Source organism: Coregonus lavaretus (genome assembly GCF_964263955.1).
Source record: "Coregonus lavaretus genome assembly, chromosome: 29".
Lineage (NCBI taxonomy): Eukaryota > Metazoa > Chordata > Actinopteri > Salmoniformes > Salmonidae > Coregonus > Coregonus lavaretus.
Window position 1 is genome coordinate 28,049,707 of NC_140016.1, and position 18,255 is coordinate 28,067,961.

General features: G+C 43.7%; 2 protein-coding genes across 4 annotated transcripts in view; both read right to left on the reverse strand.

Moving 5' to 3' along the window:
- Positions 1-1,045: 1,045 nt before the first annotated feature.
- LOC311105264 (leukotriene C4 synthase-like) lies at positions 1,046-10,142 on the reverse strand (the record flags this gene model as incomplete). The annotated part of the gene is made up of 5 exons (XM_084147357.1): positions 1,046-2,061; positions 2,607-2,688; positions 3,285-3,355; positions 9,718-9,817; positions 10,085-10,142. The coding sequence occupies 5 exons, from the start codon at positions 10,140-10,142 to the stop codon at positions 1,902-1,904; spliced, it is 471 nt and encodes a 156-aa protein (XP_084003483.1). The 3' UTR covers positions 1,046-1,901.
- Positions 10,143-15,364: 5,222 nt separating this feature from the next.
- Positions 15,365-18,255, reverse strand: part of maml1 (mastermind-like transcriptional coactivator 1) — a 40,335-nt gene continuing 37,444 nt past the window's right edge. For all 3 annotated transcript variants that reach the window (XM_084147160.1, XM_084147159.1, XM_084147158.1), the window contains one exon: positions 15,365-17,849. In XM_084147160.1, the coding sequence (XP_084003286.1) occupies positions 16,786-17,849 (1,064 nt within the window). In that variant the 3' untranslated portion in view covers positions 15,365-16,785. The remainder of the gene's footprint in view (positions 17,850-18,255) is intronic.

Sequence of the window (18,255 nt, forward strand, 5' to 3'; positions counted from 1 at the left end):
GTGTAGCGAAATGCTTGTAAGGTGGTAATCAATTGTTACCCAGACATATTTCGATATTGATATAAAAACAGCTGCATTGGGTCTTTTAGCTCTCAAAGGCACTTGTCCAATGGCCAAAAACAGGTCATGTTTTACTTGTCCAAAGGTCATGGTCACTTCCCCAAAATAAAACGGTCCGTTAAATGCCCTTTTTTGTAAGAGCTGTTTGAAAGAAATGCCTGGAATTTCAGCATGTCCATGTGAGATGGAGTTTTGGGCCCAGATCATGACATCAGAATCTGATCTGATTATTCTGATCAACGACCAGTCATCTTTTATTTGCATATGTATCCTCCTACTTTGAAGGGGTTAGCGGGGTAGGCTCTCGAGTCTAGACCAGGGATGGGCAACTTTGATGGGGGTGAGGGCCACAAAAAATCTTAACTCATCATGGGAGGCCGCAGTGGCTCGTGGGTCTGCATACCCACACATGCAGTTTAAGCCGACCCTACCCTTTTGGAGGCCCTAAGCAAAATGTGCAGTTTTAAAACAGGTTTGCTGCAAATCTACACCTTTTGCCATGGGGCGGAGAGAAGATTAAGCAATTCTATAAATCATTTCATGCAATTCTACTAATTTGGCCATTGGGAAGAGAGAAACATTTGCAGTTTTACAGCTAATTTCCTGCAATTCTACACATTTTGCAATAGGGTGGAGAGAAATGTTTGCAGTTTTTAATATGTTATCTGACAGTGTCTAACAAAATCAATGGGGGCCCTTCGATCGGTAATTCAACCATGATTACTACATGTTTAGATAGCTGGCCGTAAGACTAACTTACGGAAAAAAATGTGTCTTTGGAAATTGGTCCGCGGGGCTAAAAAGAGAGGGCTGCCCATCCCTGGTCTAGACGATTCTATCCGCCAATCAGGGCTGATTACATTTGTATCAACACGCCCACACGATCAGACGGAGCATTTCAATGGCATAGGAAGGCTCAGGGAAATAAATGATACATATATTTGGAGTTATTTTCAATAAATAACCTGAGACTTAGACATACAATGATGATTTCAAAATCAAATTTAAAAAATTGCATGGGGATTTAACATAGTTTGGATGCATCAACACACTTATGACAACAGTCTAACCCCTTTTTTTTCTAAATTTTTAACAAGTTGCATGCAAATTTTGTACGGAAGTTCCCTTGCTTGAACAGAGTGGGGAATTCACAAATAATGTGGATTATTTATACACTTTTAACCTTCTACAGTAGCCTAATAGTCGACAAGTGAAGAAAACTATGTTTTATTTTTGGCAATGATTATAGAAAGGGAGTTGCTTTTTCCAGAAGCCTTTTTCTCATGGCAAATTAATGAAACTGTAAACACACTGGCTAGCTAGCACACTACAGTCAGTTAGCACATTGGACAACTAAATAAAATGTGTATGCCTATATTCTCTGTCTAAATTGAAAAACACTTAGGCCTAACGGAGTTGCAAGGTGATTTGCTAAATGAAGGACTGCAAGCGCAATTTGAGCTGCGACTCGCGCTACCGAAACAGGTGCTTCTTTCTAATCAATATCACTGCTCACTCCCGTTTTAACAGGGTGTAATCCACTTAATAATATGAGTTGAGACATACAGTTAACAGCATTAGAAAGATAAACATATTCATTTTTTAACCATTAGATACCCGCAAATGGCACATAAGCAGTTCGTAAAATAGCCTACAATAGGCCTAGACCGGACACATGTATTATTTCAAAACTGCAGCTCATGGTTGGAACACATATTTCCCTACTTCAATCAACCAGTCCCATTTAGTTGTCTTGATTTGGCAACGAAGGTAGCTTGTCTACATTTTTGTTAGTGTATCCCATAATCTCTCCTTTAATCTCTTCTCTTCCTGCTCATCCCTTATAGCTCCCCCCCCTCCTCAGTCAGGCCGAGGACAGAGCTGGCGAGCTGCGTCAGGTCCAGATCCAGGTAGAACCGACACACAGAACCCAGAATCCCCAGGGTGGAGAACCCAATCAGAACCCACAGAACCTTGGCACTGAAATACAGAGGGGCTAGTCTGGGAAGGAGAGAAAGAGGGGGAGAGAGGGAGAGCAAGAAAGATAATCATTTGTTTTAGCAGCAATGCATTACGCAATAATTCAGAAACAATGAATATTGATTGAGGGACAATGAATATGAAGGGATGATGTTGTCTGTTTGGAGTATATTTACTAAACACGACAAAGTTAATTTTGTACAGAATACGAGATTAGACAACTTTTCTAAATAAACTTCCTATGGGAAAGATACAGGGAAAGTGACAGTTGAGGAACTGTTCGAGCCTCCAGATAATAGAAAACCGACCTCCCCATTGTGACAACTCTGCAAATAGAAGGCTCTGGTATCCACATGTAGCGGGTGCCTGCTGCTATTTATCTTGAGGGAACACTGATTCTGACCCTATACTTCAAAATGAAATCTCTCCTTACTCTCTTTCTTGAGCATCACTAATCTAATACGCCAGATATGTAATTCCAAGGAACGGAAGGATGATCTGCAATGCCAAGGAATGATGCATAATTATTGGAACAGGCCCCGAGGGACAGTCCGATGTGTCATTACCGGCCATGTGCCGATTTAGCATAGCCCCTGAAGTACAGGTAGCGCCCGTACAGGTATAGGAGTCCACATAGTGCTGACAGACCTAGGTGATGAAGAGAAAAATGGGTCATAATTTAGCAGTTAAAAGGGCAATCTGGGATTTAAACAACAAAGCGGTCACTCCGCCACTTCTTTCAGTAAACAGCTGAGGGATGGGGTTGGAGAAACCACTCTCAAATTCATAGATGGAGCTATGGATGCAAGGACTAACCATCCATGATATCAAAACAATAGCTTTAATCATATTTTGAAGCTATACAGTGTTTGTTTACAATTACATACTTTACAAACAATGGGGTAAAAAAAGCTTATATTTTGGGTTGTGATGGAGGAAGACAGTTGAACTAAGCTCATGAGACATTTATAAGTTATACTCTTCATGAATCAATGGCTATGAATTGGCTACATTTGTATTCCAAGTCAATAGACATTGGTCATTAGAGTGTCTTGTAAAAAGATATATTGATGTATCTTTTGCCCATCTCTGTCTGTCGTAAAACATAAAATCTTATTTTAATTTCCTCAATGGGAGTGAACTTGACTCAAAGAGGTAGTCAATATATTCAGTGAAATTGTCAAATAAAGCATGAGGCTGTGTGGGTGCACTGAGGCAGCAGAGAATACATTTTGGGTGCCTACCTTGGCTGAAGAAGAGTCCAGACACCCATAGGATGGTGATGAAGATTGGGAAATATTCAGAGCAGTTGGCTCTAAAGAAACAAAACATAAATCAGTTCAAGAGCCAGGAATCATAGTAAAATCCTGAGTGGCGCAGTGGTCTAAGGCACTGCATCACAGTGCTAACTGTGCCACTAGAGATCCTGGTTCGAATCCAGGCTCTGTCGCAGCCGGCCGCGACCGGGAGACTCATGGACGGCGCACAATTGGCCCAGCGTCGTCCAGGGTAGGGGAGGGAATGGCCGGCAGGGATGTAGCTCAGTTGATAGAGCATGGCGTTTGCAACGCCAGGGTTGTGGGTTTGATTCCCACGGGGGGCCAGTATAAAAAAATTAATGTATTCACTAACTGTAAGTCGCTCTGGATAAGAGCGTCTGCTAAATGACGTAAATGTAAAATACATAGCAAGCACCTAGGGGCAAATCTACAAATGCGGTGGCTTTTGGGCATGCCATTTCTGACAAAAATCGAATTAATTTTTCTTGACCAAATTATGTTGCAATGTATTTGGGTACATATTGCAGGATACTTACAGACAGTGGCAAGTCAAATTCAAGGACTTAAGTACTTTTTCAAGCACTAATATTTATTTTCAAGGACCATCAAGTTGTAATAGTTCCTATCATGCAATTGTTTCTAGTTGCCACCAGATGGCAGTATGTCTCCACAACCTAAAAAACAACAACTTTCTATTTATCACTACCTTACAAGTTCTACTCAACAATACGTGTTTCACTATTTATTTACTACATACATGAGTGGTAAGTCAGTACTGATGTTGACTGATTTCCTTATATGAACTGTTACTCAGTAAAATATTTGAAATTGTTGTGTTTATATTTTTGTTCAGTGTACAAATAAAATTGTCTTTATATTTCACTAAATTTTTGGTCCCACAGGCTGTCCCAACATGACATGAAAGTGAATTCTGACAGTGTAAAAGGCCCTTAGTTGACTCTAAAATGTTGTATTCTATACCCATTTGAAGAGGAACAAGTTATTAATGTGTTTGATAAGATTAAAGATTCTCTCAGGGGACCCTATTTACATTTTAGGCGACCCCACATGGGTCCTGGACCCCAGGTTTTGGAACCACAGTACTACTACTAACCTCTCTCCCCGTTTGCTTCAATACTTCCTCTCTGTGTATCTCCTTTGCCTCCTTCATTGCAGCCTGACTCACCACTGTCTCACTACTCTCTATAAAGAAAAGGTATTTTGTTATGAGAACTTATAGCCCATCTTTTGATTATAGCTAGCTAGTTTAATTTCAGTCAACTGCTCCTGCAGTTCATATGTTGACACGACAGGAGTCGAGGGATGTTAAAAACATTCCCCACTGTCAGCGGCGTCTCTCTGCTACTTGCCAACACTTGTCTGGGCGAAGGTAGTTATTTTTAACTCTCTGCCTATGTCGTGGGCCAAGTTTCCCTTTGGGCAAAGTTGTGAATGAATGCGCTGCTAACAAGGCAAATCCGGGGAGCAGGCTAACATAACGAGCATAGATGAACCATTCATGATTCCACTCATTCGCAGAGGTAGGCGTTGATCAACGCTGGGAACGCAATAAGTGGGTAAACGATAATTAACTAAATAAAAAGGTGAGTAAACACTATTTCACAAATAAAAAGTTGCGTAAACGGCGTTTACCCTCCACTACATCCCTGGCTGGGTCTGGCAAACCCCATTCATAAACATCAATATATGCCAGGCAGGCTAGACTCTATACTGAACAAAAATATAAATGCAACATGCAACAATTAACGATTTTACAGAGTTATTGTTCATATAAGAAAATCAGTCAATTGAAATGAATGCATTAGGCCCTAATCTATGACTTGGTAGCAAGGCCCACCCACTGGGGAGCCAGGCCCAGCCAAATCAGAATGAGTTTTTCCCCACAAAATGGCTTTATTACAGACAGAAATACTCCTCAGTTTCATCAGCTGTCCAGGTGGCTGCTCTAAGACGATCCCGCAGGTGAAACAGCAGGATGTGGAGGTCCTGGGCTGGCGTGGTTACACGTGATCTGCGGTTGTGAGGCTGTTTGGATGGACTGCCAAATTCTCTAAAACGACGTTGAAGACAGCTTATGGTAGAGAAATTATCATTCAATTCTATGGCAACAGCTCTGGTGGACATTCCTGGAGTCAGCATGCCAATTGTATGCTCCCTCAAAACTTGAGACATCTGTGGCATTGTGTTGTGTGACAAAACTGCACATTTTAGAGTGGCCTTTTCCCTAGCACAAGGTGCACCTGTGTGATGATCATGCTGTTTAATCAGCTTCTTGATATGCCACACCTGTCAGGTGTATGGATGGGTGGAGCATGGCGTCTTCAGCGAAAAGACGAGCAGTTGGAAATGGAGAAAGTCCCGATGATGGTGAGGGTAACAGCTCGGATGAGGGATCGGAAGACGATGGTGATTCAGGAGAGGAGGACAGCGGATCAGAAGAGGAGAGCAATGAAGAGGTCAAGGTAGAGGATAGAATAGATGCCGGAAAGGAAAGGAGGGGGAAAATGGAGTCCTTAGAGAAGACAAGAAACAGATATAGATTTGGAGAAATGCAGTATTATCATAAGGAGACGTATACTTGGATGAATGAGGAGGAATGGAGGGAAAAAGAGAGGCAGAGGAGGTCTAAGAGAGAGATGGAGGAAGATTGTGAGTTTGAGTCAGTTAAAAATGGTGGGAAAAAGGGAGAAGGTTTGTTAAAGAAGAGTGGTAAGAAATGTAAGCAAAGTGAGCTGAAGACAGGAGTAGAAATGGAAGTGAATGAGGGTGATGTATCGGAGGTGGAAGGTGTGGTGAAGCACTCAGAGCCCCAGGATTGCACAGCGGGTCAGGATAAAGATGAGTCTGTGTGGATCCTTGCCTTTTGGCAGATCCAATTGTGGTTTCAAGATGGGTGAAAAGAGCGTTGGGTAAAGTGGATTTGGTGAGGGTAACCAGAAGTGGTCTAGTGATAATTGTTTGTGTTTCTGTTGGGCACAGGGAGAAGGCGCTCAGAGTTAAACAAATGGGGGAAAGAATTGTGAATTGTTTCGCTCTTAAGAAAAGGGCGCCATTGAGAGGAGTGATTACTGGAGTAGCAGTGAATGTAAAAGTTGACCAACTGAAGGAGATGATTCCCGGTGTGTGTGATGCTTGTCGTTTGGTGCGAAGTAAACAGGGTGGCGAGAGTGTGGAAACAGAAGAGTCATTGTCTGTTCTTTTGAGTTTTGAAGTTGAGTCTTTGCCTGAGAAAGTGAGGTTAGGATATATAAGTTATCCAGTGCGAGCATATGTGCCGAATACCTTAAGATGTTACAGGTGACAAACTTATGGGCATGTGGCAGCAGTGTGTAGGAGGGAGATTCCAAGGTGTGAGAAGGGTTATGAGACAAAGGAGTGTGAAGCAGTGGGGAAAGTGGTGGTGTGTGCTAATTGTAGGGGTGGCCATGGGGCTGGGGATCAGACATGTCCAGTGCGAGAGAAGCAGGTTAAGGTATCCAGGGTAAGAGTAGAGAAGTTGTTGTCATATGCGGAGGCAGTGAAGAAAGTAGAGGAAGATGGGTCAAGGGGGAGGGATCCTGAGAGAAATTGTGTGAGTAGTAGAGATGTCCCTGTACAGAGGGATAAACCAAAAAGGGATATACAGTGGGGGAAAAAAGTATTTAGTCAGCCACCAATTGTGCAAGTTCTCCCACTTAAAAAGATGAGAGAGGCCTGTAATTTTCATCATAGGTACACGTCAACTATGACAGACAAATTGAGAATTTTTTTCTCCAGAAAATCACATTGTAGGATTTTTAATGAATTTATTTGCAAATTATGGTGGAAAATAAGTATTTGGTCACCTACAAACAAGCAAGATTTCTGGCTCTCACAGACCTGTAACTTCTTCTTTAAGAGGCTCCTCTGTCTTCCACTCGTTACCTGTATTAATGGCACCTGTTTGAAATTGTTATCAGTATAAAAGACACCTGTCCACAACCTCAAACAGTCACACTCCAAACTCCACTATGGCCAAGACCAAAGAGCTGTCAAAGGACACCAGAAACAAAATTGTAGACCTGCACCAGGCTGGGAAGACTGAATCTGCAATAGGTAAGTAGCTTGGTTTGAAGAAATCAACTGTGGGAGCAATTATTAGGAAATGGAAGACATACAAGACCACTGATAATCTCCCTCGATCTGGGGTTCCACGCAAGATCTCACCCCGTGGGGTCAAAATAATCACAAGAACGGTGAGCAAAAATCCCAGAACCACACGGGGGAACCTAGTGAATGACCTGCAGAGAGCTGGGACCAAAGTAACAAAGCCTACCATCAGTAACACACTACGCCGCCAGGGACTCAAATCCTGCAGTGCCAGACGTGTCCCCCTGCTTAAGCCAGTACATGTCCAGGCCCGTCTGAAGTTTGCTAGAGTGCATTTGGATGATCCAGAAGAGGATTGGGAGAATGTCATATGGTCAGATGAAACCAAAATATAACTTTTTGGTAAAAACTCAACTCGTCGTGTTTGGAGGACAAAGAATGCTGAGTTGCATCCAAAGAACACCATACCTACTGTGAAGCATGGGGGTGGAAAAATCATGCTTTGGGGCTGTTTTTCTGCAAAGGGACCAGGACGACTGATCCGTGTAAAGGAAAGAATGAATGGGGCCATGTATCGTGAGATTTTGAGTGAAAACCTCCTTCCATCAGCAAGGGCATTGAAGATGAAACGTGGCTGGGTCTTTCAGCATGACAATGATCCCAAACACTCCGCCCGGGCAACGAAGGAGTGGCTTCGTAAGAAGCATTTCAAGGTCCTGGAGTGGCCTAGCCAGTCTCCAGATCTCAACCCCATAGAAAATCTTTGGAGGGAGTTGAAAGTCTGTGTTGCCCAGCGACAGCCCCAAAACATCACTACTCTAGAGGAGATCTGCATGGAGGAATGGGCCAAAATACCAGCAACAGTGTGAGAAAACCTTGTGAAGACTTACAGAAAATGTTTGACCTGTGTCATTGCCAACAAAGGGTATATAACAAAGTATTGAGAAACTTTTGTTATTGACCAAATACTTATTCTCCACCATAATTTGCAAATAAATTCATTAAAAATCCTACAATGTGAGTTTCTGGAAAAAAAAATCTCATTTTGTCTGTCATAGTTGACGTGAACCTATGATGAAAATTACAGGCCTCTCATCTTTTTAAGTGGGAGAACTTGCACAATTGGTGGCTGACTAAATACTTATTTTCCCCACTGTATGGTTCAGCAAGATTGGATTTTTAGCAATGGTTATTAATTGTACTGCAGGGATGGAACGCAAATCGAAGAAAATTGATGTTGTGGTGGCAGCTGCAGAGAGATATTTGGGTGTGCGAGACTTGACAGCAGAAGAGTTACGGGGAGTGTTAAGAGGTGATGTCCCATCAATTCATGTTGAGGGCATGAGGTAGGAGTGAGTATATTTAAAAAGTGGAGAAGGGTGGGGTTAATTATTAGTTGTAGTGTTGAAGGTGTGAGTGTAGTGTTAGATGGTAGGATATTTCTTTGCTTTACTTTATTTTTCAAGAAAAGATAAGGGAGTTGTACTCCAGTCTAGTAGGTGGCGGTAATGCAACAAATTGGATGCCAACCGCCGTTAAACCTCATTGAAGAAGAAGAATAAGGTGTATGGATTATCTTGGCAAAGGAGAAATGCTCACTAACAGGGCTGTAAATACATTTGTGCACAATATTTGAGAGAAATACATTTCTGGGATCTTTTATTTCACCTCCTGAAACATGGGACCAACACTTTACATGTTGCGTTTATATTTTTGTTCAGTATACATTTGCCCGGCATTTTAGTTATCGATGTGATGTTTGGCGGCGCCTAATCAGTCAGTTCTGTACCTGCCTGGCTGAGTGGCAGTGTGGGTGGAATGAGCGAGCTTGCCTGGCAACCAGAGCGCAAAACACTTGAGGAAATATAACTCTTAATTCGTAAGACCAATACATTTCTAATATTTTTCATATTAACATAGTTGATCATTTTCTGTTCTCTCATTTTAATTCAAGTACTTTTCAAGTACCAACTATAGAAAATGTCTGATTTTCAAGGTATTCCAGTACTTGAATTTCCAAATTCAAGTATTTTAAGAACCTCAAACACCTTGTGCGAACCCTGATATTCTCATTCTAAATCAACTACTTTGGCAATCAACTAAATAGGCCTACTCTCTACATCTATTGTCTGCATGTCACCTGCTAAGTACTGAGGGATATTTATCAAGCGTCATCAATTTCTGAGTGCAGGTGAAGAATGACACAACAGCAACTTAATACTAAAATTATATTTGGGTAAAGTAAGTATGTAAAGAAATCAATATTAAACTGCTGATAGACATGTCATTTCAGATCTAGCAGACTTACTGAGCTCTGAAGACCCTGTCAAACCCTGGGGGTCCTGAGGTGCTGGGTGGGGAGACAGAGTACTTGCGTCTGGCGTATATCACCTGTAGAGAGAAGTAAGCTACCAACACACATCACAATATCCATGCTATAAAAATCTGAAAAATAATTTCCCCACACTTATTGACAAGGAAATTGTACCAACACTCAAAGAAATCAGATCTTTGATAAGATGTGTGTAATGCATGCATTTTCTGCCACAGGTTAATATTTCCAATGTTAAATTGAATACAAACAAGTTAACTTAATTACTAGTTCTATGGTAATGACCACAGGATTATCATAAAAGCACTGCACTTTTTATAGAAATAAAATATGAACAACTTACCTTGCTCTAACACACCTAGCACAGTTACTCCTGCAATGAGCACTACCTGATCTAGCATGTCTTAGAGCTAAAAGTGACTGTCCTTCCAACCTGGTGTTCAGATGCAAACTGTTTCTCTGACTGAGTAGACCAAAAGGTGTCAACTCGGGGGAGAGGTGGCAACTTCCTGGTTTGAGTGGCCTGTATAATTTGGGTAATGTATTATCCAATGGGATGCTTCAGTTGGTAACCAGGGGCGATTTATTTTTGATCTAGAGGGCACATTCTTTCAAAACGTTTAATCTGGATCAGAATTATCTGGATTTTGTAATCCTATTTTTTGCTATCCAGGATCAGATCGATGTGGCTGTTAAGACTTTCTCCGAAAATAAAAAATCGGATCGTTCTGATCCAGATACCACAATATCAAGATAACAGAATACGGATTTTCAGAGCTTTGAATAGGCCTACACCAGACAGGTTATGGTACTACTTCTACACGCATAGGGAAAGAGAGAGGAGTAAACTACATGAATAAAGGTAATTCGATTTTTTAAAAACAGTGCCTGTATATCACTTAAGTACACACATTTGACACTTCTCAATGTAGCCTAACAACTGACCACATACCTATACTGCGGTGAATTTAACATAACGAACCTTTAGTTTCCAAATGTAGGAAAGTGTAATATATATATATATTTTTCCTCCTCACTTTAGTTTGACATTTCTTGGTTGTAGTGCCTTTCACCTTTCTATGTCCACCCTGAATCCACCCTATAAGTGGGATCAAGATCATCCTGAATTTCGGCCTCAAAACTATCCTAATCACTACCTTTGAGTTTTGAAAAATGCAAAAACAACAATTAAATCCTGATTAAAGATCAGATTGGACTACCAAATACGAATCCCTATCCGGAGGATCAGAATCTCATTTTTCAATTTTGAAAAACCCAATTCTAACAATCAATTCTATCCGATTGCCAAAATCTGATCAGTTAACATTTTGAAAAATTGGACCCACATGGTAGCCATGTATGATTGGATTGCATGTTGTGCAAGTGCAATGGTCCAGAAGCAGGCTGTTTCATGCGTCTACGTACAGTGCATTCGGAAAGTATTCAAACCCTTTGACTTTTTACACATTGTGTTACATTACAGCCTTATTCCAAAATTGATTAAATAAATACAAAAATCCTCAAATCGACACACAATACCCCATAATGACGAAGCAAAAACTGGTTTTTAGAGATTTTTACAAATGTATAAAAAATTTAAAACAGAAATACCTTATTTACACAAGTATTCAGACCCTTTGCTATGAGACTCGAAATTGAGCTCAAGGTGCATCCTGTTTCCATTGATCATCCTTGAGATGTTTCTACAACTTGATTGGAGTCTACCTGTGGTAAATTCAATTGATTGGACATGATTTGGAAAGGCACACACCTGTCCATATAAGGTCCAACAGTTGACAGTGCATGTCAGAGCAAAAACCAAGTCATGAGGTCAAAGGAATGGTCCCTAGAGCTGCGAGACAGGATTGTGTCGAGGCACAGATCTGGGGAAGGATACCAAAACATTTCTGCAGCATTGAAGGTCCCCAAGAACACAGTGTCCTCCATCATTCTTAAATGGAAGAAGTTAGGAACCACCAAGACTCTTCCTAGAGCTGGCTGCCCGGCCAAACTGAGCAATCGGGGGAGAAGGGACTTGGTCAGGGAGGTGACCAAGAACCTGATGGTCACTCTGACAGAGCTTCTGAGTTAGTCTGTGGAGATGGGAGAACCTTCCAGAAGGACAACAATCTCTGCAGCACTCCACCAAATCAGGCCTTTATGGTAGAGTGGCCAGATTTCGGAAGCCACTCCTCAGTAAAAGGCACATGACAGCCCGCTTGGAGTTTGCCAAAAGGCACCTGAAGGACTCAGACAATGAGAAACAAGATTCTCTGGGCTGATGAAGATTGAACTCTTTGGCCTGAATGCCAAGCATCATGTCGGGAGGAAACCTGGCACCACCCCTACGGTGAAGCATGGTGGTGGCAGCATGCTGTGGGGATGTTTTTCAGCGGCAGGGACTGGGAGACTAGTCAGGATCGAGGGAAAGATGAACGGAGCAAAATACAGAGAGATCCTTGATGAAAACCTGCTCCAGAGCGCTCAGGACCTCAGACTGGGGCAAAGGTTCAACTTCCAACAGGACAACAACCCTAAGCACACAGCCAAGGCAACGCAGGAGTGGCTTCGGGACAAGTCTCTGAATGTCCTTGAGTGGTCCAGCCAGAGCCCGGACTTGAACCTAATGAAACATCTCTGGTGAGACCTGAAAATAGCTGTGCAGCGATGCTCCCCATCCAGCCTGACAGAGCTTGAGAGAAGAATGGGAGAAACTCGCCAAATACAGGTGTGCCAAGCTTGTAGCGTCATACCCAAGAAGACTTGAGGCTGTAATCGCTGCCAAAGGTCCTTCAACAAAGTACTGAGTAAAGGGTCAGAATATTTATGTAAATGTGATATTTCAGCTTTTAATTTTTTATAAATCTGCTAAAATTTATAAAAACATATTTTTGCTTTGTCTTTATGGGGTATTGTGTGTAGATTTAGGAGTGGAAAAAACTATTTAATCAATTTTAGAATAAGGCTGTAACGTAACAAAATGTGGATAAAGTCACAGGATTTACATTTTCTTCCTCTGTTTCTGCTGCTAAAGCCACTTTCTACCACTTTCAATTTCAAGCCTCTGCCTCTAACCCTAGGAAGCTCGTTGCCACCTTCTCCTCCCTGCTGAATCCTCCTCCTCCTCCCCCTCCCTCCTCCCTCTCTGTGGATGACTTCATCAACCATTTTGAAAAGAAGGTTAACAACATCCGATCCTCATTTATTAAGTCAAATGACACCGCTGGTCCTGCTCACGCTGCCCTACCCTATGCTTTGACTTCTTTCTCCCCTCTCTCTCCAGATGAAATCTTGCGACTTGTGATGGCCGGCCGCCCAACAACCTGCCCGCTTGACCCTATCCCCTCTTCTCTTCTCCAGACCATTTCCAGAGACCTTCTCCCTTACCTCACCTCGCTCATCAACTCAACCTTGACCGCTGGCTATGTCCCTTCAGTCTTCGAGAGCGAGAGTTGCACCCCTCCTCAAAAAACCTACACTCAATCCCTCCGATGTCAACAACTACAGACCAGTATCCCTTCTTTCTTTTCTCTCAAACTCTTGAGCGTGCCGTCTCTAGCCAACTCTCCTGCTATCTCTCTCAGAATTACCTTCTTGATCCAAACCAGTCAGGTTTCAAGACTGGTCATTCAACTGAGACTGCTCTTCTCTGTGTCACACAGGCTCTCCGCACTGCTAAAGCTAACTCTCTCTCCTCTTCTCCTTCTAGACCTATCTGCTGCCTTTGATACTGTGAACCATCAGATCCTCCTCTCCACCCTCTCCGTGTTGGGCATCTCTGGCACTGCTCACTCTTGGATTGCGTCCTACCCGACAGGTCGCTCCTACCAGGTGGCGTGGCGAGAATCTGTCTCTGCACCACGTGCTCTCACCACTGGTGTCCCCCAGGGCTCAGTTCTAGGCCCTCTCCTATTCTCTCTATACACAAAGTAACTTGGCTCTGTCATATCCTCACATGGTCTCTCTTATCATTGCTACGCAGACGACACACAATTCATATTCTCCTTTCCCCCTTCAGATAACCAGGTGGTGAATCGCATCTCTGCATGTCTGGCGGACATATCAGTGTGGATGTCGGATCACCACCTCAAGCTGAACCTCGGCAAGACGGAGCTGCTCTTCCTCCCGGGGAAAGACTGCCCGTTCCATGATCTCGCCATCACGGTTGACAACTCCACTGTGTCCTCCTCCCAGAGTGCAAGGAACCTTGGCGTGACCCTGGACAACACCCTGTCGTTCTCCACTAACATCAAAGCGGTGACCCGATCCTGCAGGTTCATGCTCTACAACATTTGCAGAGTACAACCCTACCTTACACAGAAAGCGGCACAGGTCCTAATCCAGGCACTTGTCATCTCCCGTCTGGATTACTGCAACTCGCTGTTGGCTGGGCTCCCTACCTGTGCCATTAAACCCCTACAACTTATCCAGAACGCTGCAGCCTGTCTGGTGTTCAACCTTCCCAAGTTCTCTCATGTCACCCCGCTACTCCGCACACTCCACTGGCTTCCAGTTGAAGCTCGCATCTACTACAAAACCATGGTGCTTGCCTACGGAGCTGTGAGGGGAACGGCACCTCCTTACCTTCAGGCTCTGATCAGACCCTACACCCAAACGAGGGCACTACGTTCATCCACCTCTGGCCTGCTAGCCCCCCTACCTCTACGGAAGCACAGTTCCCGCTCAGCCCAGTCAAAGCTATTCACTGCTCTGGCACCCCAATGGTGGAACAAGCTCCCCCACAACGCCAGGACAGCGGAGTCACTGACCACCTTCCAGAGACACTTGAAACCCTACCTCTTTAAGGAATACCTGGAATAGTATAACAGTAATCCTATTTTTTATTTATTTTTTAAAAGTCATTTAGCAGACGCTCTTATCCAGAGCGACTTACAGGAGCGATTAGGGTTAAGTGCCTTGCTCAAAGGCACATCAACAGATTTTTCACCTAGGCGACTCGGGGATTAGAACCAGCGACCTTTCGGTTACGGGCACAACGCTCTTAACCACTAAGCTACCTGCCACTAATCCTTTTACCCCCCCCACTACAAAAAAAAAAAGTTGGTTGTCCCACTGGCTATCCTAAGTTGAATGCACCAATTTGTAAGTCGCTCTGGATAAGAGTGTCTGCTAAATGACAAATGTAAAAAATCTGAATACTTTCCGAAATGCAGTGCATGTCTAGCTATGATATCAGCATAGATCCTATGCCATTTCAGGGATGAGTAACCCTCGGTGGCCTGATTAATATCAGTCACACGTTTGCCCTAGCCATTACATCTGTTTAAACATACTACTTTCTAAACTAGACACCATGATCTTTTGATACTTGGAGTCAGGTGTGTGTCAGCTAGGGCTGGGGCAAAAGTGTGTCGACTCATCCATCAGGCCCCCGAAGACTAGAGCTCCCCTTTCCTGTGCTATACGATGCAAAAATAATTACAAGAAAGGACAAGAAAAGAGATGGAAGAAAGGAATCAACCATCATGATTAACTGTAATGTGAATTCAATGTTGGACAGGATTTTACTCCCACCTTACGTTGGCACTTAATATTAATACTGTAATGCTAGCTAGTTATAATTCACACACTCACACAAAAATACAAAGACAAAACGCAGAGTCCGTTTCTAAAGAACTATATTCACATAATACTCTTGTTTTACAGAGAACCATATTAAAAGTATAAAATACTTACAAAGATCCGCTGCAATATACATATAAAAATAAGCTATATCTTCTCCAAAACAACAGGAAAATGCATACAAAAAAAAAGATATACACAAATTTACAAGTAGCCCCTGACACAAACGAGGATGGAAAAATTCAAATATCCCAACTCAAGAGAGGCTGTACTGTCATTCAAGGGTATGGCAAAAATAATGGCTGCAATGTGTCTTAAGGCAATGTTTTCCACTTACATAAAATAAAAGCTTCATGACTAAAGACAAATCCATACATTATCTTCTCTTTTAGCTTGGTTATTGAAATTACAGTGGACTGGATATTTAATAAAGACAGTGATTTTAGTGTGTAACCTGGTCAAAGATGGTAAGGAACCTAAAGGGAGACCATTTTAGAGACATCACTCAAAAGTGTATGTGTGAGATGTGGGGACTAGGTCCCCATTTGTTACCTTCCTACATAGGGGGGGTCATTGCACAACTCTAAACAGAGAAACAGTCTGGTCTCTTCTTCAAAACAAAGACTACAGACAGTTAAACATATGGGTCCCCACTTAACAACTAATGGGCACTGGCTAACCGAACAAATATGGCCGCCACAGTTGAGTCTCCTTAGCACACCTAGTCATTGGTTTGAAAGTAAGGGAGAGATGGCACAGGTCTGTTTATGAGCAGACCGTGAACAAACACTCTTGTGTATCACCACCAACCTTTTACATAGGGGGGAATGTATTACTAGGCCACCTCTGCTACACAGAGCATACATTTGCATTGAAGGCCGCAACTTCAAACAAAGCAGAAGAGGGTGTGTGTGTGGAGCGTTCGGTTCACCCTTGATTCAGTGGTTTAGTACTGAGCCACAGGTTCAGTAGTAGTAGTAATAGTAGTAGTAGAGTTCTCTAAACATCTTCGAGCCCTGGGAAAAAATACTCCAATAGGAATCAACACAGGGGTTTTGGCCCTGTGCACCATCATTACCATCCATTAATTCTCCTAACATTATATACACCTCGTATATACACAGTACACACAATACTGAGAATGACAGTATCTTAGCAGTGTCAGAACAGTAACAGGATTCCATTACTAACCCACGCTGTTCCTGCATTTAATTGCACTTCATTGGCAATTGGCTTGGAACTCATACACCAACTTACACTCTCAACAATTCATCGTCTGAAGTGGCTTTCTCTCCTCATCTCCTCGGTCTTAATCTACTGATCGGAAACGGCAACGTGAACACAACATGGAAGATGGATGCCTAGCAGGCACTTGCTCTCACCCGTCCGTCTCTTTAACATTGGCGCAGATGGAGGAGAGGAAGCCACTATAGACTATTGAGCACCCGTTCATCAAAATCATCAGTGATGGCTGGCTAAGAGCTCATCCAGATCGTCCATCCACTCCTGCGTGCTCTGTCCTTTCAGCAGAGAGTCCACCAGGTCACTCTCCCCAGGGAAGCTGGGCAGACCGCTAGCCCCTGACCCAGTGTTGTAGCCAAACGGCAACTGCTGCTGCTGCTGTTGTTGGTTGGCAGTTCTGTTGATCTGGTAGCCCTGCTGGCTGCACTGGAGCCCCTGGCTGACCGAATGCCCCCCCTGCGGCTGACTGAAGGCCCCCAGTTCCGGTAACACCCCCTGGCCTTGGGAACCCTGTTGCTGTTGAGTCTGTTGCTGATTGGGTAAGACTTGCCCTAAGGGCTGCCCAAGGGAAACTTGGGGGTTGGCTGCAGTCCTTTGCTGGGCCTGCTGCATCATCTGTTGCTGGGCAGCGTTCATGGTGCCCATGGGCCTGCTGTTGGCATTGGCGCCAAAGGGGGTGTTGCCAACAGGCATCTTGTTGGGCATGCGGGTCTGCTGCTGCATGTGGAAGGCGTTGGAGTTGACAAAGGAATTGGGCGGGAGACCTCCGTTGCTGGAAGGCGTTTGCTGGGCACCCATGGCTTGCTGCAAGCCCTGGTGCTGCTGCTGCTGCCAGGCTTGGCTCTGGGCACTCTGCATGGTGTTGGGCATAACATTGGGCATGTTGCCGCCGGGTAGTCTGGCTAACTGCTGCTGCTGTTGTTTCAGCAGGGCGGCATTGGGCTGGTTTTTGAGGTGCTGCTGCTGGGCTAGCATGTTCTGTCTGTAGGGGGCGCCCATGTTGCCTACGGGCTGCCTCTGCATTGAACTTTGCTGGGAGGGGTGCATGTTCATGTTACTGTAGAGTACCTGCTGCTGTAAGGCAGAGTCCATAACGCCCCCGCAAGAGGAGAGGCTCATGTCGGCCTGGCTGGCGGCAGGGAGGGCGCCAGGGGTGGGGCCACCACCCCCCTGTTGGCCCATGGTCATGCCCATCATGCCTTGTTGCGTCTGGGGGAACATTCGCTGAGCTCCGGGGGCGGGGCCTCCCAGCGAGCCCACGTTGCCCATTGGCTGAGAAGAACCTGCAGCGAGAAGCAAAAGAAGCTTTGAGTTACATGAAGACAAACTGAAAAGCTAACCTTTGAATTATACAAATATGTGTAATCCTTATGGAATATGCAATCTTAATCAATATGCTCATTATAGAAGACCAAATCTCTCTCTCAATATTCTTAAATGGCTCCATGTCTGTGTCACCATTCTTTCATGAACGCAGATAGCAGGAAGGAATCGACAGGGTCTACCACATTATTTTCATGCCATTATGGAATCAAAGGAGGCAAGGAAAGCAACCATTGAGACAGCAGTTCTCTCTAAAAGACACAGAACAAAGGGCAAATGTATTTAGAGACTAAATAACACGTTAGACCCTATTACTAGTTTGCCATTCAAATGATTCACGGTAAGCAATATTTGCACTAGTGAGGT